Consider the following 22,195-nt stretch of genomic DNA (forward strand, 5'->3'; position numbering starts at 1 on the left):
TCACGACCACACTTAAAACACATACGAATCTAATAGCAACGACCCCTCACCCACACCCCCTTCCCCTCAATATCTACCCCTCGCATTCCCGTACCACATAACTCCCTCCTTGCTCTGAGCGGTCACCAACCCCTCCAACGATGTGCATGCGGTCAACACTCAACCTGACCTTTCTTTTCCACCAAGGTTACACGCGCATATGATTACCCAGCCGACACGTAGGAGGCACAGGTTGGGTAGGTTCGTGGCTTCATTCACACGTTGCAGAAAAGAGAGGTTGAGGGAGAGGCGCTGTACACGGTTTTAATGAGTCGGCTGCTGTGTACTTGTTTGTGGGTAATTCGCATGTGTTTTAATACCTATTTTTCGCATTCTAAGCTATTGCGTAATTTGTATGAGCTATGTTAGTGCGTTTTAAGAGATGATGAAGTGAGGTTTATATAGTTAATATGTTTGCTTTAGTTCACTTGTTTGTATGTCTTTTCTTTTCCTTCCTTTTTTCTTTCTTTTTTCTTTTTTCTTTTTCTTTGTTTCTTTTTTTCTTTCGTCCGTTCTTTCTTTCCTTCTTTCTTCCGTTCTTTTTTTCCCTACCATTCTTTCTTTTCTCTTTCCTTATGTATTTCTTTTTATTTTCTCTCTCTCTCTCTCTCTCTCTCTCTCTCTCTCTCTCTCTCTCTCTCTCTCTCTCTCTCTCTCTCTCTCTCTCTCTCTCTCTCTCTCTCTCTCTCTCTCTCGCATGTGGCCATTATCTTGCTTGCTCGTTTCCGCCTCGTCGGAGTCAGGTCGATACTCGGGTCACGTCAGGTCACCGGGGTCAACCAACAGCTCGTGACAGTCTTGCACTCTCGACTTCGGCTCTTCCGTGAAAAGGCCGTAACCAATTTTAGGCTTACTTATTTTTTTGTGTTTATTTATTTATTTATTTTTTTCTTTTAGCATGAAAGCGTAAAAAAAAAGCGTGGAAAAAAGTTGTATGTGCGTATTTGTAAACTTTTTTCTTTGATGAATGTTCTTTGTATTTATTTGTTTACTTTTTTTTTGTTGTTATTAATGTTCCACTCTATTCATTTTATTAATTTGTTTACTCTGTTATGTTTATTTTCTCTTAATCTACTTTTGTTGTTGTTGTTGTTGTTATTGTGGTTGTTTTAAACTATCACCACACTCGTAAAACCTCCCTTGAATACGTTTCCTAACAACTTGCACGTACGAGAGCCTCATCAGACATTATTTTGTTATTTATTTATTTATATCTGTTATTCTTGTTGTTTTAAACTATTACCAAAGTCATAAAACCACCCATGAATAGTTTCCCTCACAACTTATACGAAACCCTTTTTTACACAAACATACCAAGACCTTGTAACGTTTGTGAATACGGAAAAGTGCAACGTAAATATTGTCCCTTTAAACGTTATCTTTGTGAAGAACTCAACACGTCAGAGAGGTTGTGCATATTTGAATTTTCATCCTCCGGCGTTGGACATTTACCGAGAGGACAGAGCCATCAATCCCAAATACATCTCTAAGTGCCATCTATAGATTATCCTATCCCTTAATGATACATATATTCGAAGAACTCACCTCATTCGTCACGGAGCTACGTAACACATTTATCGTCCTTGGCCATGGATATTTAACGAGGGGAGGGAGCCATCAATCTCAAATATTTTTACTCCTGTGCAACGATTCTCTAGTGTGTGTGTCAGTTAATCGGTTCGTGGATATCGAGCGTCGTGTTGGAGACAGATGGTCTTGTTGAGGGTCTGCTGCGTGGTAGAGGAAGGCATGGGTGTGGCTCTTAGGCTCGTATTCCCAGACGCTCTTAGCTCTCAAAACAAGTATTTCCGAAGGCTACAAAGGTCTGCGTGATTGGCACCTTGCTGAGCGTCGTGTTGGGGGCTGATGGTCTTGTTGAGGGTCTGCTGCGTTGTAGAGGAAGGCATGGGTGTGGTTCTTAGGCTCGTATTCCCAGACGCTCTCGGCTCTCACAGCAAATGTTTCCCAAGGCCATAAAGATCTGCGTGATTGGCACCTCGCTGAGCTCCCTAGCCGTGGATGACGCGGGTCGTAGGTCATAAACTGTCCACGTAATCCTCTTCTAATTATTCTCAGTTTGCATGTTACGAGTTAATATTTTCTTATTTTACTTCTTTTCCTTTCTTTTCATTTTTGGCTCTTCTCTTTCTCTCCTTTTCTTTTCTATCTCGGCTCAAAGGACACTGTTATTATTTATCCCTAAGCTGCCCTAACCCAAATTTTACTACCCCAACGAGTATGCTTCCTCGATTTGTCAATATCCTCATGGTTGCTAAGTGTGTGGGAGGGGCGGAGGTGTTTCTCGTATACCCTTTCACAAAACTCGTTGAGGAGTCCCACTTCATTGATATACTCACGGTTCTTGGCTGTGTGGAAGGGGTGGAGTCGATTCTCATATCTTCCCACATAACTTGCTCAGGATTCCCAGTTCGTTGATATCCTCAGGTTGGTGTGTGAGAGGGACGGAGTGTTTCTCGTATACTCTTACATAACTCATTGTTGATTCACAGTTCGTTGATATCCTCAGGTTGGTAAGTGTGTAAGAGGGACGGAGTGTTTCTCGTATACTCTTACATAACTCATTGTTGATTCACAGTTCGTTGATATCCTCAGGTTGGTAAGTGTGTAAGAGGGACGGAGTGTGTCTCGTATACCCTTTCACATAACTCGTTCAGGATTCCCATTTCGTTGATATCCCCAGGTTGCTAAGTGTGTGGGAGGGGCGGAGGCGGTTCTCGTATCCTCCTAAACCTAACTCACAGGAAGACCTATCCGTCGATAAATAAAAAAAATGGCTACATCAACAACTGTTTCTTGGTATACATACTTTTTAAACTCCATTCCGTAATCATATATCGCAGCCAGTAAGTGCGTGCGTTAACTCGTAAAAATTTGCTGCCGCTGGTGTTCACTTAGATTTGCAGCACATGATTGGACTCTTAGCAAACCAGTGCGGAATGGCCTACTGATCCAGAATTGAGAGGTTGCCAGAGGTTGAACAGAATGGAGTGCTATTTTTAGGAGACCAAACCCGGCAATTGCAATCAAGTATGGAGCCCTTCAGTATAGGTAGCGAGATGTCCAGTTGTGTAACCTAACATGCTAAAGATTACTGTATCGTCATCATTATCTTTTTACGGTTAAGGTGACAGATCATCGGTAAAGTATATAAAGGAAAAAAAAAATAAAAAAAATAAACTGGCAATAGGCGGCTTCTGGAAATTCAAACAGGAAATAAAAGAACCCTCATCATTAGTTTGGGGTGTCTGGCGGCGAGGGGAGACTTTATTATGCTTTGTTTTTCGGGGAAGAAGGAAAGGAATGCAGGAAATTGTCTGATGAGCAACGGACTTAGTGAAAAGCATGTGCGTGTGTGTGCGTGAGAGTGAGCATGTTATTATCCATGTGTGGCGTGTTACTTAAGTCAAGTTCAAGGACAAATTACGTGTGGAAGAGAGCAAGGCGTCGCGTGGAGGTGGCGAGGGAGGACAGACGAAAATAGACGTAATCGAGGGACGTTTGTCAAGGGGAGTGTGAGCGGCGTGCTTGCTGCCCCTCGCCGCACCCTCAGGCATACTCTTAACCCGTCCGCTGCGATTGGCACGGATTTGGTTTTCACTGTTAAGCTGGTAACATATACTTCCATGTCTTTCTCTGTCTCTGTGGTGGATAGTGGAGTGTTTCTCATGTGGTATTGGTGCAGGACTTTACGTTTTTCTTCACTGAGTTGTAGCAGTCACTTTTTGTTCCATTCCTGTAACTTGATGATGTCTTCTTGTAGGAAATCCGCACTCAAGGGGTTAAACATTTCGGCGGCCAACCACGCACACATTTGACAAACCTTTCATAGGAGTATCGCGCATTTCCAGGGGTAGTTTCATGGCCCTGGTGGTGGTTTGACCCTTCTTCTGTACCATGAACCTAAAAAAGCACTCATTATAACCCAGTTGATCCCGTTTTTGAACTTACATACACATTTGACAAACCTTTCATAAGAGTTTCGGGCATTTCCAGGGGTAGTTTCATGGCCCTGGTGGTGTTTTGACCCTTCTTCTGTACCATGAACCTAAAAAACCACTCATTATAACCCAGTTGATCCCGTTTTTTAACTTACATACACATTTGGCAAGCCTTTCATAGGAGTATCGCGCATTTCCAGGGGTAGTTTCATGGCCCTGGTGGTGTTTTGACTCTTCTTCTGTACCATGAACCTAAAAAACCACTCATTATAACCCAGTTGATCCCGTTTTTGAACTTACACACACATTTGACAAGCCTTTCATTGGAGTTTCGGGGATTTCCAGGGGTAGTTTCATGGCCCTGGTGGTGTTTTGTCCCTTTTTCTGTACCATGAACCTAAAAAGGCACCCATTATAACCCAGTTGATCCCGTTTTTGAGCTTTGGAAATAGTTGATGTGAAGGGAGGGAGTGTCTGAGAATCCCGACCTCTCTGTCCCCTTAACAACAGCAGGCCGTTTGGGTGTACAAGAACTGCCTCTGGTGTGGGGTTGGAATAGCCTTTCACAGAGGTTCTTTTGCCCTAACAACCCTCGAGATATATGGCTCACAGAAGGCCCTCAAATAAATCTATACATGATACTTTATTGAATTCTTGGATGTCTTTTATAAGGTTTAGGAAATAGTTTATACAGGCGAAAGTTTACGAGCAACCTCACCATTACTGACTCACACGTGGTTCTCATTGCGTCCACGTATTGCTGTTTTAAGGTGTTGCTAAGATACTTTATAGGAATGCTTCTGATGGGGATGGAATAGCCTTAAACAGTGATCCTTTCTCCCTAACGATCCTTGGGGTATTTTGCTCACAGAAGGCCCTCAAGCAAGCTGTTTTAAGGTGTTGCTAAAATACTTCATAGGAATTCTTCTGATGGGGATGGAATTACTTTAAACAGTTATCATTTTTCCCTAACGATCCTTGAGGTATATGGCTCACGGAAGGCCCTCAAACAAGCTTATCGTCACCCTTATAAACTAATCGCCTAAGTCATTTTTCAGAGATTTCCAGGTTTTTGTCTACATCAATTTTTCAACATGTGACGCCCATTTTTGTACAGTTGCTTTGGTCATTCAGGGTTTGAGTGTTCTAGAATTGGCCTTTTCATTCCTGCCTCAATCTTAAGCCAAATGAGATAATGACATTTCTTTTATGATTTCCTGAAAAGTAGAAAATAATGACTTGGGCGCTTTGTTTACCAAGGTGACGTTATATATATTATTGTTCTTCTATAAGTGTTTCTGCTTTATTTTACATTAATTTTTTTTTTTTTTTTTTTTTTTTTTTTTTTTTACAAGGAACCTCACTGTTATAATCTGTCTCATAAATCTTAGAATGCTGTTACTGACTTTTCTAAATCTTTTCTTCATACAGTTAGTCCGTATATAATAGCCTGCAATGACGTAGCTTAATTGATTTTTTTCTTACTTAGTTGTGAAGTAACGATCCATCCTAAAACTGTACGATTAAAGAGTGTCACGAAACTTTAAACTGATACATTTTACTTCTATAAGTGTTTCTGCTTTACTTTACAGGCAGTTTTTTTTACAAGGAACCTCACCATTATAAGATATCTCATAAATTTTAGAATGTTTTTCCTGCCTTTTCTAAATCTTTTCTTCATACAGTTAGTCCGTATATAATAGACTGAAATGACATAACTTTATTGATTTTTTCTTTCTCGGTTGTGAAGTAACGATCCATTCTAAAATTGTACGATGAAAGAGCGCCATGAAACTTTGAAACTGAAACATATCAGTCATGTAGCCACCATTATTTCTCAGTAAAGATAAGTGGCTTGACGAAATTACTGGCTGTTAACCTACGTATTTCATCACCTTAATGGAAATTAGTCTTTATTTATACATTTTTTTTACATTTAATTATCGAGAAGATTTATTTGGCTTCTGATACACAGTTGGGTCATGTGCTAGCCTCGACGTCGATTAGATTCAAGGGGATCCAAGTCTGTTTGTTGCCGTCCGGAAGAGTAATGGGGTTCCTATATGTGTGGGTGTGTGGGTGGGTGTGAAGGTGTGGTGGGGGAGTGTGGTCAATCTAGCATCTATCTATCGGTCTGTGTGTATGTGTTTGTCAGATGGTGTGTGTGTGAGGGTGTGGTGTGTGAGTGTGGTCAATGAAGCATCTATCTACCTGTGTATGTGTGTATTTGTCAGGTGTGTACGTGAGAGTGGTCAAACATCCATCTATCCGTGTGTGTGTGTGTGTATGTGTGTGTGTGTGTGTGTGTGTGCCAGAGTATGCCTTCCTAATCAATGTTTTTTTTTTCTTTCTGCAGGGAGTCAGCGCGGGCGAGGAACAGCCTGAGGAGAATAGTAAGTGCTAAATTTTCACTCACTCCCGCCTCCCTCTCTCATTATCTTCATCCTGTAATTTTTTTTCGGGGGTCCTTATCTTTCGCTAAACTCTCCCGTGACATTTTCATCGCCATAATTTTTGCCCACTTTCATGTTTATCGTTTTCTTCCATGCCGCTATTTTTAGAGGGGATGGGAGGTTTAAATGCTCTTTGTGTCTTTCTTCCTTTTTTTTATTTTTTTATTTATTTATTTATTTATTTATTTATTTTTTGCTGTGGTTTGATTCTGTTTTTATCTCCGTTTGTGTGTGTGCTTCGTCCCCTTTTGGCTTCTTCTTTTTCTTCTTCATTATCTCATTCTTCTTCTTCTTTCTTCCTCTTTCTTCCTCCTTCCTTCTTCCTATTTATATTCTTTCTTCTTCTTTCTTAATTTTTCTTATTTTTCTTCTTCTTCTTCTGTTTCTCCTTCGTCATCATTATCTTCTTTCTTCCTCCTTCTTCCTTCCTCCTATTCTTCTTCTTTTTCTTTCTTCTTCTTCTTCTTTTTCTTCTTCACGTCCTTATTTTCCCCTGTCTGCCTTTGGTTATGTATGCTTCAATAAAATACTTAGGAAACGTAAATTAAATCGCATTGTTATTGTTCCCATATTTATTGTCTTATTATCATAACTTCTTGCATGTAATTATCACGGGGTCCATATTCACTGTTTTTATTACTGTTACTGATACAAAATTTTCACTGCATCCAGACTCGTTATTTTATTATTGCTGCTTATTATACGTAACTATCATGGTCTTTTAAAATAGCTTCAAGTGTTACCTCTCCCGAACTTGACCCCTCCTTTTTTTTTAACTCCTCTGTACTTCTTTTTATAGGAGCAGCGATTAGCGGGCTTTTTTGTCTTTTTTGTGTGTGTTTTTTCCTTGAACTGCTTCCTTTTCTGTAATAAAAAAATATGCATAAGCTTTCTAACAGTCCAAAATTATTCCCTAACCAAAGACTCCATCCTCAGGTATAGAAGCCGAAGAGAAGGAAGGCGAAGAAGGTGAAGAGAGAACAGATCCGGAGGGCAAGGAGACTTCGCCCCTAGACACCGAGGAGCCAGCCAGGTCTCCGGAGCTCTCTGAAGACGTGGAGAAGGACGCCGCGCTACCTGAAGACGAAGGGACGCCGCAGGAGCCGCCGCCCGAGATCGCTGGGGTAAGGGGATGAGAGAGAGACATAGAGGGACGTTCCTGTGTAGATGAAGATGCTGTAGATCGTTCTGAAGGTATTGGATGTCATATGAAAGTCCTGGTTCCTGTGGGGTTGGCAGACTGAAGGTTGTAGTTTTGTTGTACCATTGTTTTCTCTCTCTCTCTCTCTCTCCCTTTTTTTTTTTTTTTTTTTTTTTTTTTTTTTTGTTCTCCTTTCTCTTGTATTGCTTTTTCATATCCATTGTTTTTTTCTCTCCTTAATTTATTTTATTTTATTCTTTTGTATTACTTTTTTCATATCCATTGTTTTGTCCCTCCTTTTTATCTTTTATTATCCTGTTTCTTGTTTTACTTTTTTTATATCCATTGTCGCCTTTTTTTTCTTTTTTTTTTCCAGTTTCTTGTGTTACTTTTTCACATCCATTGTTTTCGCCCTTCCTTTTTTACTTTAATTTTTCCCGTCTCTTGTTTTATTTTTTTCATATTCATTGTTTTGTTCCCCTTTTTCCTTCTTTTTTTCCGTCTCGTATTACTTTTCATATCCATTGTTTTTGTCCCTCCCTATTTTTTATCTTCTTCTGTTGTATAACTTTTTTATATCCATTGTTTTCGTCCCTTCTTTTATTTCTTTTATTTTTTTCCTGTTTCTTGTATTACTTTTTCTCGGGGACTCTGTTTGGGTATACATTACTTTTTTTATATTTTCCCTTGATGCCCTTTAATGGATCTCAATAACATGAACAAGCATAACAATCTCCGTATTTAGTAATAGAAGAGGAAATTTTACCTTAACATTCATATGTCTTCTAATAAGCTAAAAGGGACATGACATAATAAGATATCCAACTTCTATACGTATTAACCAGACAGTTGTGATAGAATGAAGTATAACATAGATGGTTGTATACAGTATGCTAATCCAATTAACACGTAATACTTGTCTAACATCTGATAACCTTTCTCTGTACGTGTAGTTGCTGGTACTAATCCTCCGTGTTCTCGTTGCTTGCAGGAGTCTGAGCCCATTGCTGCGTAAACAATGGACGGCTGACTCGCTCACTTCTGTATCCATGAGTTGGTCCACATCCGAACTGTCTCCTCCTCCTTCTCCTCCTCCTACTTCTACCTACTCGCCGTCAGCCGTCCCCTCAGCTGACAGACCAAGACCCGTACTCTCAAACACTTCGGCGCTTTAGTACATCTATTCCAAGGCCCTCGTAGAAGGTGTAGGGAGACGAAGAGTGGTTTCACATCTCTGGCTGTAGATTGCAAGATTTCTATGCCATGAGAGCAGAGAAACACCCTTGGGAACCCGTCGCATCGTAGAAGGTGTAGGGGTTTCCATGGGTAGTTTCACACCTCTAGCGGTAGTTTGCAAGATTTCTACGTCATGAGCCGGAAAAACACTTGCGAACCTGATGCATCTTTTCCGTGGCCTTTGGAAATTATCGTGACAAGACCCCGAAGCCTTTGAGAATACGAGTCCAAGATAGTAACCGAGATTATAGTCACGGAAATAGACATACGATTTTTTCTACTTACTAAATGACGGAAGTTTTTTGTTTTCGACGATTTAAGTGTTTGTAACGAATGGTGTCCAGTTATTACTCATTCACGTTGTAGTCCAGGCAAGTATTTAAGTAAAGAATGTGGAATGCTTGTGAGGTGTGGAGAAGGGATGTGTGAGGTAAGGTGTGATAATGATGATGATGATGATAGTGTGTTTTCAGTTCGTTGCAAGAATGTTAAGAGTTTTGTTAGAATTTCATGGGAACTCAGCACGTACAATTTTAAGTGTCTAGGCAATTAAATTAAAAGGAAGAATAAAAAGGACAGTGAGAAGAATTTTAATCAAGGTTATGTTTTTATTTCGTTTCTAGAATGTTAAGAGTTTTGTTAGAATTTAATGGGAACTCAGGACGTGCAGTTTTAGGAGTCTCGGCAATTAAATTAAAAGGAAGAATAAAAAGGACAGTGAGAAGAATTTTAATCAAGGTTATGTTTTTATTTCGTTTCTAGAATGTTAAGAGTTTTGTTAGAATTTCATGGGAACTCAGGACGTGCAGTTTTTGGAGTCTCGGCAATTAAATTAAGAAAAAGAGGAAAATATGGCAGTGAAAAAGAATGTTTATTATGGTTATGTTTTTTGTTCGTTGTAAGAATATTAAAGAGTTTCGTTACGATTTCAAGGGAACTTATCGTATGCCATCTAAGGCGTCTCGGCAATTAAATTAAAAAGAAAGAATGAAAAGGACAATGAGAAGAATTTTGATCATGGCTATGTTTTAAGTTCGTTGCAAGAATGTTAAAAGTTTTGTAACGATTTCAGGGGAACACGTTTAACTTTAGATGTCTCGGGAATGAGATTTAAGGAGAACTAAGTAAAAATGACAGTTATATTTTAGTTTCGTTTCAAGAATTTTAAGAACAACACTTAACTCTGCATTTTTTACGCATTAATAACTAAATTGAAGACAAGGTTGAGGTAGCTAGCGCGAATATCTCTTAAGTTAATTATGGTTATGTTTTCGTTTAGTTTTAAGAATTTGGAGACAACACTTTACTCTGCTGTTTAGACTCCACAGAAATTGAATTGAAGATAAGAATGACTTTGCTTTTTTTCAAGAGGAGGGTATCTGGAAACCTCTCCTCCCGAAATTGACCCCACTTTCGGCCACCTCTTTGGATTTTTTTTAGGAGCAGCGAGTAGCGGGCTTTTTTTTTTGTTATTGTTTCCTTTTTTTGTGCCCTTGAGCTGTCTCCTTTGTTAAAAAAAAAAAAAAAAGCTTGTGCAATTATCTGTTTTATCGTTGGACCGTCATTCGTTTCGAGGTTACGAGAGGTGCAGACGAGGCGAAGTCAACACGTTATGGTGCATACAAACCGTCCTAGTGAGCGTAAGAGTGATAACGAGCGTGTGTGAAGTGTGTTGGAACAGAGCATACTTTCAGCGTGCTTCTGCCGGGTTTCATAAGCATTACTGTACATAGCATAGGAGGTTGTTCATATGGATGCATAAGCTAAGATGTACATTATAACCAAGAAGCTGAACCGGAACCACTTTACTGTCTGTTTAGTGTTAGAATGATGACAGTTTTCAACACCGATATAAAGAGGTCTGTTTCTGTTGTGTATTAATGGAATGTATAGATGCATGGAAAGACGAGGAGACGTTTGTGAGGTATAATTTGTATTTTATTTAGGCTTGGTGATCGTTATTAAGAGAGGTTTCAGGGAAGGTCGAAGTATTGTGCTGTTCTATAGTTTGTTTTCGTCTTAGCATGAGTCAGTCAGTCAGTCTCGTTATGCTAACCAAATTATGATTGGCTGTGCTGTATTACTAGTCAAGTGGTTCCTCATGTGTTAACTCGTAAGGTGTTGCTGCCGGCACAGAGGAGTGCCGTGCAGCGGTGACTGACCGATGGGAACAATGCATTTCTCTTCCTCCTGCTTGACGACCAGCGAGGGACATTCCTCGGCCCATCATCTTCACGTGTCGGTCCATTCGTGCCCAAGACGCCACACTAGTTCGGTAATTGACAGTGTTTTATGGCCATATGGTTTGTTATGGTTGATTTGCTTGGCTCATACTCGTATCATTGCCATCAGCAAACTATTACAATATGAAATTTACATGCATTTTCTGTTGTAATACAGACTTAGAGCAGTGTTCTCAAGCTACCCCAGAGGGTACGTGACTCCCACCAAAATATTCTGAGCGATGCATCGGCCGATGCAGTTTGAGGACCACTGGCCTACTTACACTAAATGATTCCATAACATTAAATAGTCCTGCTTTTATGCATATTCCGTAATTGTTAATATTTACTACTCATTCTACCCATCAGTTGAGCCGATTTGACTTTTCTGCATCACACGGGCGTCTCATCTAGTGACTCCCTCCCAACCCTGTACCTGAGTCGAGCCGTGCCCTACACCTTGCCGAGCCGCCCACCGCGGGGCTCCGGCAAGGCAGAACATACCTAGTGCTGTAGCGTCCAACTCGGGTGACAGTTAGAACTCGTGGTTATACCAACAAATGACATACTGTTATGTTCCTTATCCTCGCCGTGGATGATGTATTACTGAGCGTAAGGTAATATGCCAATATATAGCCATACTTTATAATAACTCACTTTATATTTTTCAAAGTCACAACGTTTGGAGTTAGTCCCTGCGTCATACTGTAGCGCAGAGGGGCGGAGAGCGTCCCGCGCAGAGCAATAGCTTGTAAGTGTCCGGAGGATGCCAAACACGAGGCACTGAACTGATAGCAAAGGCGGCGTTTGTGTGTGTGTATGTGTGTGTGTGTGTGCGTATGACATTACAGTGTGCATGTCTCTTAACGCCAAGTTTTCTAGCTGGAGACGTCACTCAGTGGTTTCTGGTGCGCCATGACGGGAAGAAAGCGGAGAGCAGAGAGAGCTAAAGAGAGAGAAAGGAGGGGGATGCGAGCCGTGACATCCTGGGGCGGGCACACGCTCGGCTGGCGGCGGGTTGTTGCTCAAGAGGAAGTGGAATGTGAATCACGAAGTCACTCATGTTTGGCGCATCAATTTTAGGGGCTGCTGGGTAACAGAGGTGCAGTTTCTCTTCAAATTGACAACTGTTCAAAATATTTTCAGCATAATAAATCAGAAATAGTACAAAGCAAGATGATTGTGCACTAAGATAACCCATGTAGCTTGATTTTTACGTTACTTCCGAAGCTGTGGACATTTTTTATTTTTACAATTCGTCATTTCACCGTAACTTTCCCATGTGATGAAATTTTGATTCACGCCCGTTGTTTAAGTCTCAGAATAAATACCGTTTGCCACAACATTTCATTCAACCCCCCAATAATTGATACCAGAAGTCTACACCGCCATCACAACTGGTCTGATGGGTTGTAATTTCGAAGTAGACAACGCTTCATTAAAGACTTCAACTGATCACCTCTCAGATTCTTTCCTACAAACTTACACCCCTACTTACACCCAATACCCTAATGCATAATCTGAAAGTTGAAGGTTTTTTGTATATTCATCTGCATCTCCAAGTCCACAAAGTCACCCTTGGTCTCCTGCACCCGTGATTCTGTATCCAAGACACAATCCGATGAAGAGTATTGACTTCCGGGATGTGAGTCACGCGTCCACAGTCTGAGTTGGCGTTCAAGGAATAGGCGAGTAAAAGACCTTGATACGGACCCACGGATGAATCACTGGCTTAACACGTGATCATTTTGGGGTGACGATGACTTTGTGAGGAAAATAACTCTCAATAAGGAATTAATTTGTAAGGGAGAAAACACACAACAAGGATTAAATGTGTAAGGGAAAGGACTCCCAACAATTTGTAAGGAAAGTACTCGCAAAAAGGAATGAATTTGTATGGAAAAGAACTCCCACCAAGGAATAAATTTGTTGAGAAGAACTCGCAACAAGGAATAAATTTGTTGAGAAGAACTCGCAACAAGGAATAAATTTGTTATGAGAAGAACTCGCAACAAGGAATGAATTTGTGAGGGAAAGAACTATCAACAAAGAGAAAAAAACTCGCTCCAAGGGAAAGCACTCATTCCTCAAGGGTACACGACAATGACTCGGAGATAACTGGCTGTGTTGTGAGTCCTTTTCTTTCGCGAGTCCCTCCATGTTCCACGATGACGCACTTCTTTGACTCGGTGGCCTCGTCTTCAAGCAACCATTTCGAGGGTGTATGAGTCGCGTGTTCCCTCCTTTCTTCCTGGTTCACGTTCTGTAAAGGGATAGAAGACCCTCCAGCCGGGACGCATATTCCCAATCTCTCTACGGGTATGTGGTCCTTGAGTGAAGACGTTCGGCTGTAACTTCGGAATTAACCACGGGGTGCTCTGGAAAATACTCTCATTGTTCCCATTCAAACTTACCTTACATGACCAGCTTAACTTCCTAACCTAACCTAACGTAACCGTCCGTGTTCAAGAGTGGGCGCCACATACCAGTAGATAGGTGGAGAATACGCATCTGAGACAACAGCGGCGTACCGAACGTGTGTATAGTCTAAGGTTCGTGAGGGCGCGAGGGCGTGGCGGCGGGCGGTGGCGTGTGGTGCCGGGCGTCGGTGCTCCGGCTCTCTGTGTCATCTGTAAACTAACGTGATGAATATATTCTATGACATATATTCGCTTTATCTGTCACTATATAACTCCACCTTTACGTAAGTTCCCAAGTTCACGAAACCTTCTCCAAGACGTTTAGTTCAGTTGCGGAGCCTCTGCGCCGCGCCGCCGCCGAGGCCGGGGCGGCGCAGCACCACGCACGTCACGGACACGACCGTTTGTAAACAAATCGTTATTTTTGTATTCCTGCGTGGGAATTGGTCACTGTTCTCACACGACATGTATTTACTGGACATGGATAATACACAATAAAATACATGATTTGAAAAAGAAACTCGTATGATTGGGATGAACCTTGATTGCCTGCTTTTTTAATTTTTTTACGAATTTATTGTTTTCAGTATTCGTATTATCATCATCATCAGGCATTGCTACGTGGCCCTCTGGATGACAACAATCCCAACGCTCTCCACGCCTCCCTGTCTGGTGTTGCTGCGTCCCTTCCTGCTCGTCACCTGGTTCTCTTTGTCCTTCTCTAATATCCCGACACGTGGAACACAAACTCCCACCAGCGACACGACTGGCACATTTCTTTACGCGGGGCAATAAGTAACATGAGTCTAGTATCACCGGGGCCACAATATAGACGTTAGAATCCACCGCCCCCAAACAGAGGCCGGAAACTTTGGACAATGGTGCGCGGCGGGCGTGTTCGGTGAGGCTTCCCTTCCGGGGCTCGCCTCGGCATGACTGGACTAGGCGCTGCGGTGACTGGATGGTAGGGGAGGGGGAAGGGAAGGAGATGTGAGGGGAGAGGAGGGAAGGGGACGAAGGCATAGGGTGATGGGATAGCGTGTTTGGAGTTCAGAGGGTGTGAAGAGGGAAGAGGAAGGAAAAATGAATGGATGGGAGGGTAGGGGAAGTGAGGGAAAAAGCCATGGGGTAATAGGATGGGGGAGGGAAGAAAGGAAATGTAGGAAAGAGTAATAGTAAAGTGTATAATAGAGGAATGGAAGAGGAGGAAGGAGCTGATGGGAAGAGGCGAAAAGAGAAGACAGGAGACTGAAAGAACTGTGACGGATAAGAGAGAAAAGGGAAGGAAGGAAGGAGATAGAAGGAATGGACCGAGCCTAGAAGAAGAGAAAGAGAGGAAGGGAAAATAGAAAATCCAAGGAAGGGAGGGGAGAGGAGGGGAAGGAATTGGAGGGAAGGGAATTTTGCTGGGCTGGAGGGAGAGGGGAAGGGAAGGCAAAAGGGAGGGAAGGGAGAGAAGCTAGGTAAGAGGGAGAAGGGAAGGCAAGGGAAGGGAAGTAGAGGAGGGGAAGGAAAAGAAGGGGAGGAGATAGGAAGGGAGGGAAGGGGATGTTACTGGGCTGGAGGGAGAGGGGAAGGCAAGTGAAGGAAAAGGACCAAGGAGTAGAGGGAAGAGGAGGGAAAAGGGAAAGAAGGGGAGGAGAGAGGAAGGGAGGGAAGGGGATGTAACTGGGCTGGAGGGAGAGGGGAAGGCAAGGGAAGGAGAGGGAAGAGGAGGGAGAAGGGAAAGGAAGGCGAGGGAAGTAGAGAGACCAAGAAGGAAAGAAGAGAGGTGGGGAAGGAAAAGAAGGGGAGGAGAGCGGAGGGGAGGGGAGGGGATGTCACTGGGCTAGAGGAAAAGGGGAAGGGGAGGCCAGGGAAGGGCAGGGCCTGGCTGGGTTGCGTAACACTGAACATAGTAATTCAGGGGACCGCTCATCCGCGTCGTTACCAAACTTCTCGGAACCTCTTCACCAGCCTTGTGAGACCCTGGTGCCATGTAGTACTTAGGGATCTACGCATCAACCTACCTACCTGTCTACTTGTTTGTCTGTTTGTTTATTTATCTGACTACCTGTTTGTCTGTCCGTCTATCCCTCTCTATTTTTTCTTTTCTGTCATAACATCGCATAACTACAAAGAAACATATCTACATACCTTCCTATCTATATATTTGTTTGTCTATCTGTTTATCTATTCACCTGTCTGCCTGTCTGTCTATCTGTCAGTCGGTGTCTTTCTGCGCATCATAATATTGCATAACCACAAATATAACACACCTACTTACCTGCTTATCTGATTGTCTGTTTGTCTGTCTGTATATCTTTTCATCTTTCTATCTGCCTGTCTGTTTTATATCTATCTGTCTATCAGTCTTTGTGTCTCCGCGCGTCACAACATTGCATAACCACAAAAATAACACACCTACTTACCTGCTTATCTGCCTGTCTTTGTCTATCTGTATATCTTTTCATCTTTCTACCTGTCTGTGTGCCTGTCTGTCTTATGTCTTTATCAATCAGTCTTTGTGTCTTTCTGCGCGTCACAACATCGCAGAACCACACAAAAGATCACACGCAACGGAAACACTTAGATGCACGAATAGCTTAGCACACCCAACACCTGAACACAAGGGCCAAGATGCGCAGAGCGAGTTAACGATGCAGGACCAGGAGAAAACTTCACTTCATTGGAATAATACTGCAAGGAGCGTGGTGTGGAATTATTTGCTGCCCTAGTTAAGTTCGGAGAGTGTGAAAAGGGAAGGGGTTGGAAGGATTAGACATTACAGTTATGTTGATTTGATAGGAGGTTGCGGGTAGCTTGTTCACGAGGGGAGTATCCAGACGCCTCCCTTACAACATTGCCAGATTGTCGTACTCAGCCTCTTATGTTTGCCGATTTCCGACCCAATAAACTGCTTTCATCACCCAAATAACTGCATTCATATGTGGACATCGTTTAAATGGTTAATTATTGGTGCTTCTTGGCAACAGTTATGGCCAGAAACCAGTAAATACGCGGCTCTTGAGTACGATAATCTGGCAACGGTGCGAGTCCCTAACCCAGACGAAGTTCATGTCACATCGTCGTTTTCTCTTCTGCCTTAGCAAACACAAACACGAATCCCGCCTCGATGACTGTGATGGAAGCGAACATTTACTTTTTACGATATTTTTTTACAAAGGAAACTGTTGAAGGGCAAAATACAAAAATAAAAACAAAACAAGGCATTCTAGCAAGCATCCAAGTCGCAGGGAAGAGGAAGGACAGACACACGAAGGCTGTTCCAGATTTAACCAGTGAAAGAGATGAAAGAGTGAGGGCAGTGGCTAATTCTTGCATCAGGAATTTGGACAGCACAGGGATGAGCTTGCGTAGAAGTCGTGTACAGTGAGATCACGGAAATGTCGAAGGCCGAAGAATAGTTAGCAAATTCAGAAGAGCAGTTAGCATGAATATATTAGGAAGTGTTTTGCTAATAGATGTTGAGTTATGCAGAGTAGAATCATCGGGATAAAAAAAAAGGAAAGTTTCGTTTAGTCGGCGTAACATCTGTGGTCATATGCCGGAGAGAGACAGAAGGGGAAGGAACTATAGGAGAAGGGAATAGACCCCAGGAGACGGGACACAATCCCCGATTAATACCTGGTACCCATTCACTGCTGGGTGGACAGGGGCGTAGGGTATCGGAAAAGTCTCCCAATTTTTTCCACTCCGCCCGGGAATCGAACCCGGGCTCTCTCGGTTGTGAGCCGAGTGTGCTAACCACTGCACCACGAAGCCCCCTCATTGGGAAAAGAGTGAATAGAACAGTCGACTGAGGAAAGCAAATCACTGATGAACGATAGAAAGAGTGGGAGATAGAACAGAGACCCAGAGAACACCACATCATCGATCATCTTTAAAGGAAACAGGAGAAACAAATACACACACACACAGAGAGAGAGAGAGAGAGAGAGAGAGAGAGAGAGAGAATCATTTCCCGGTAATAATCCTTGGAAATAGTACTCGTGTTGAATTCGAGGGAGAGTCACCTGTGGATTGTTAGCAGCTTACCGACGCCTGACTAATGGGGGGGTGGACGGCCGGCCGGCGCCTGGTGTGGCGGGCTAGCGGAGAGCGGCGGCGGCCCAGCGTCACGCCTCGGCCGAATCACGATTTTATCCCACCCACACAATATTGCCGTGTCATGCTATCTTTTCCTAGCGGTGAATTGGATAGCTGGTGTTTTTTTTTACTTATATATTTTCCAAACATATTTTCTAACTCCAAATTGATACATACAGTCGTTGATGTGAATGGGGCAAGGTGATTGAATGTGGCTTTCGTCGTAGGTGTGATTTTGTGTGTGGTTGTTATGCTACTTTTTTTCTAACAGCGAAGTGCATTTCTATCGGAGGTCTTTTGTATTATATTTTCCCGCCTCCAAATTCATGCGTGGGAGTCAATGTGAATGGGACAATCTGATCGTGTGTTGAGTTCGTCGTTAAGTCTGAATGTGGGTCTTTTGGAGCATTGGTTAGCGAGCTGTTCTGTCAGGTTCTGCTATGCTTCTTCTTCCTAACATTACCGGCGTTCTTATAATTCTCCCGATTCCAGATTGATGTATGGATGATGGGACAACCTGAGGTAGTGTGGAGTTCGTCGTAAGTCTGAGTGTGTGTGTCATAGAGCGTTCGGTCAAGTTGTGTTATGCCACCTTTTCCGAACATTACCGGCGTTTTTATAATTCCCCCGACTCCAGATTGATGTATGGATGATGGGAGAACCTGAAGTAGTGTGGAGTTCGTCGTAAGTCTGAGTGTGTGTGTCGTGGAGCGTTGGCTAGAGAGATGTTCGGTTAGGTTGTGTTATGCCACCTTTTCCGAACATTACCGGCGTTCTTATAATTCTTCCGACTCCAGATTGATGTATGGATGATGGGAGAACCTGAAGTAGTGTGGAGTTCGTCGTAAGTCTGAGTGTGTGTGTCGTGGAGCGTTGGTTAGCGAGCTGTTCTATCAGGTTCTACTATGCTTTTTTTTCCTAACATTACCGGCGTTTTTATAATCCTCCCGACTCTAAATTGATGTATGGATGATGGGAGAACCTGAAGTAGTGTGGAGTTCGTCGTAAGTCTGACTGTGTGTGTCGTAGAGCGTTGGTTAGCGAGCTGTTCTTTCAGGTTCTGCTATGCTTCTTCTTCCTAACATTACCGGCGTTCTTATAATTCTCCCGACTCCAGATTGATGTGTGGAGTTCGTCGTAAGTCTGAGTGTGTGTGTCATAGAGGGTTGGTTAGCGAGCTCTTCCCTCAGGTCGCATCGGTGGTGTGTTTCTATCCACGCCGCATTGACCTCCCAAGCGATGACGTGAAAATTACTAAAAAAGTCCACATGCGAAAGAGACGTCACTGAGAGCGCACGTTTAAAGCAGTGCAATGACCGAAGAGTGTCCACATCCTCTGCGTGATAACGTGACGAGAAGAAATTACTGACTATCAAAGCAAAGAGGAAACCAGAGTGTCCCAGGCAATGACATGCTGCAAATAACTAGCACGGATGTTAAGTTCGCTACTGACTGGACGAATGTTGATGATGAACGGCTATAACTTTTGAAATATCTGTGGGTGAACGTAGATAATTTTAAGCGGATATAACTTTAAAAAAATATTATGGTGTTGGGTATTTTGTGAGTGTATGGGAATCACTGACACTGCTTGGTTGATGTTGATGACACTGCTTGGTTGATGTTGATGACACTGCATGGTTGATGTTGATGACACTGCTTGGTTGATGTTGATGACACTGTTTAGTTGATATTGATGACACTGTTTAGTTGATATTGATGACACTGTTTAGTTGATATTGATGACACTGTTTAGTTGATATTGATGACACTGTTTAGTTGATATTGATGACACTGCCTAGTTGATATTGATGACACTGCCTAGTTGATATTGATGACACTGCTTAGTTGATATTGATGACACTGCCTAGTTGATATTGATGACACTGCCTAGTTGATATTGAAATCGATGCCTGTGTTATATATAGGTGTTTCTAGGGTGCACAGAGGATTAGGAAGGGGATCAATATTCTTTCACGGACTTAAGACCCTCGTTGATTTATTTTATTTATTTATTTATTTATTTATTTTTTTATTACGTGTAAGATGAAAGAAACAAAATTCCACGCAACGAAATTTGGCCTCCTTATTTTCTTTACAGGATCAGAGCATAGCAGGATTTTATTTATCTATTTTTGTTTGTTTGTTTTTGCCCTTGAGCTGCTTCCTGTACTGTAAATAAAAAAAAAGAATACTCAAATGCACTGACATCGCCACTTTCATATAATTTTGTTTCTTCTCTCTCCTCCTCCCTCTCATCCTCACACAAATACACTCTACGCCTCTCTATATTTTTTTCTTTCTCTTCCTCTCTCTCCTCCTCCCCTTTTCTTGGTTGACCTTTAGAACGTTGATTCCATTCTCTTCTCTTCCCATTCATCCTCTCCCAGATACACGTGGCATGGCCTCTGCGTGTGATTGTGTTTGCTTGTTTTCCTCCTCCCTCTCCTCCTCCCCTTCTTTTGGTTGACCTTTAGAACGTTGATTCCATTCTCTTCTCCTCCCATTCATCCTCTCCTAAATACACGTGGCATGGCCTCTGCGTGTGATTGTGTTTGCTTGTTCTCCTCCTCCCTCTCCTCCTCCCCTTCCCTTGGTCGGCCTTGTGTCTTCCAGGAACGCTTGTCCCTTGCCTGGCAACAAAGGAAGCTGGCCAAACAGAGGAAAGTATTGTTGTGCGGCCTTATAATTCGGTTCCGAGGATTCCATTGGGTTACTCAACTTGGAGGAGTGACAGCCGAGACGATCCGAGGACGATTTTTTTCTCATAGATGATTTCAGAAACTTAAAGCCGTATTGCTAAACATTTCGTCGCCCAAGTTCACACATTTAACAAGACTCGCAGGAGTTTTGGTAATTTCCAGGATAAGTTTTATGGCCCTGGTGGTAGTTTGATCCTTTTTCTGTACCGTGAACCTAAAGAGACACACATTAGAATCTGATTGACCCCCTCTTTGACCTTTAAAAATAGCTGATATGAAAAGCGAAAATGTCTTATAATACCGGCCTTAGTAATCTGTCCTCTCTTCATTTGTCATTCCAATCGGGTACCTCCTAGCGACTCCGTGGAACATTGGTTAGCTTATCTAGCTCCAAATCCGCGGGTCCAGGTTCGAATCCCGGCCCGGGCAGTCGGCGTACAGCTCACACAGCTGTTTATCCTCCCTTTCGGGTTGGTCGATTAATGGGTACTTTGGGAAACCTGGGTAAAGGAAAAACTGCATTAACTCGGATGTCGTGTCAGGGGGTTCATCCCACCACACGCTCATAGGGCCAGTGAGACGGAGATGAGCACCGCAGCCACGCGCAGCTATAGTGTGTGCCCCCAGCGTTACCTTTAAATACCTCGTAAGTGGCACGTTCACCAGGGGAGGAATACATAACCTGTACCGAACGTTCCCTCACCGCCTCGACGTAATGTTCGGGTGTGTGTCCAACGATATATCACACGGCTTGAAAGTCACCTTGTGTGTTCAAAACCTTGCCGGAGAGACATTCTTGGACGGTACCGTTTCGGAGCGTACCTTCACCGCTTCTAAGAAATATACTATAACATTCGGGTTTCCCTATGCAATGATTTATCGCTGGTTTTGGAGGTCACCTTGTGCGCTCAGCCTCACCCCACCAGCTACGCTCTTCATTGTACCGTTTTGTTGGGCGGCAGCGCGATGGGTGTTGACCGTCGGAGGTTAGCGCGTAGGGTCAAAGGGAAGCATTTTGGCGTCCAAGCACACACATTTGACAAAGCTTTCGTATAGGTTTTGGTCATCTCCAGGCATAGTTTTATGAGTCTAGTGGTAGTTTGACCCTTCTTCTGCACCTTGAACATATCGTCATCTTCGTAAAGAAACCGCCTAAGTCATTATTTTCTACTTTTCAGGGAATCAGAAAAGGACTGTCATTATCTTATTTGGCTTAAGATTTAGGCAGAAATGAACAGGCCAATTCTAGAACACCCAAACCCTGAATGACGAAGGCAACTACACAAAAATGGGCGTCACATGTTGAAAAGTTGATGTAAACAAAAACCTGGAAATCGATGAAAAATGACTCAGGCGATTATTTTATGAGGGTGACGATATGAAAACACTCATGAGCACACGATTAAGCTCCTTCTCGGCCTTTAGTAATAGTTGACGTGAGAAGAGGAGACGCCTGACGATACTATCTAAAGAGTAATGAGACGTGCAGGTCCTCCGCCTCAACACTGCGGCGAGGCATTGCGTGAAGTGTGTGTGTGAAATCAGCAATGGAAGGCTGGAACGGGTAGGAATAGGTTGGAGCATCAGCACTTTAGCATCGTCAGATCTTGCTTTCTCCAACTCTTCCCCGTCTCCATTTTTCTCTATCGATCTTCCTTCTCCCTATTTTTTTTTTTTTTTATGATTTCTCTTAGTTTCTCCACAGACTCAATGGCCTCCCTCCCTTCCCCAAATCTCGCTTTCTCCAACTCTTCCCCGTTTCCATTTTTCTCTATTGATCTTCCTCCTCCCTACTCTTCCTTCACCCTATTTTTTTTTATGATTTCTCTAAGTTTCTCCACAGACTCAATTCACTCCCTCCCTTCCCCACCACACTTTTTCTTTTTACTCCACCTTCCTTGCCGAGTGGATCGAGTGAAGAGCGGGTTCTCTGC

General features: G+C 42.8%; 1 protein-coding gene across 4 annotated transcripts in view; it reads left to right on the forward strand.

Moving 5' to 3' along the window:
• Positions 1-22,195, forward strand: part of LOC126997542 (bromodomain-containing protein 4-like) — a 64,623-nt gene that overhangs the window by 41,704 nt on the left and 724 nt on the right. For 2 of the 4 annotated variants that reach the window (XM_050858698.1, XM_050858697.1), the window contains exons 7-9: positions 6,355-6,391; positions 7,388-7,575; positions 11,933-12,506. In XM_050858698.1, the coding sequence (XP_050714655.1) occupies positions 6,355-6,391; positions 7,388-7,575; positions 11,933-12,133 (426 nt within the window). In that variant the 3' untranslated portion in view covers positions 12,134-12,506. Of the gene's footprint in view, positions 1-6,354; positions 6,392-7,387; positions 7,576-8,583; positions 9,417-11,932; positions 12,507-22,195 lie in introns of those variants that run through there. The other 2 variants (XM_050858699.1, XM_050858700.1) reach the window with 2 other exon arrangements.

Source organism: Eriocheir sinensis, chromosome 12 (genome assembly GCF_024679095.1).
Source record: "Eriocheir sinensis breed Jianghai 21 chromosome 12, ASM2467909v1, whole genome shotgun sequence".
NCBI classification, from domain to species: domain Eukaryota; kingdom Metazoa; phylum Arthropoda; class Malacostraca; order Decapoda; family Varunidae; genus Eriocheir; species Eriocheir sinensis.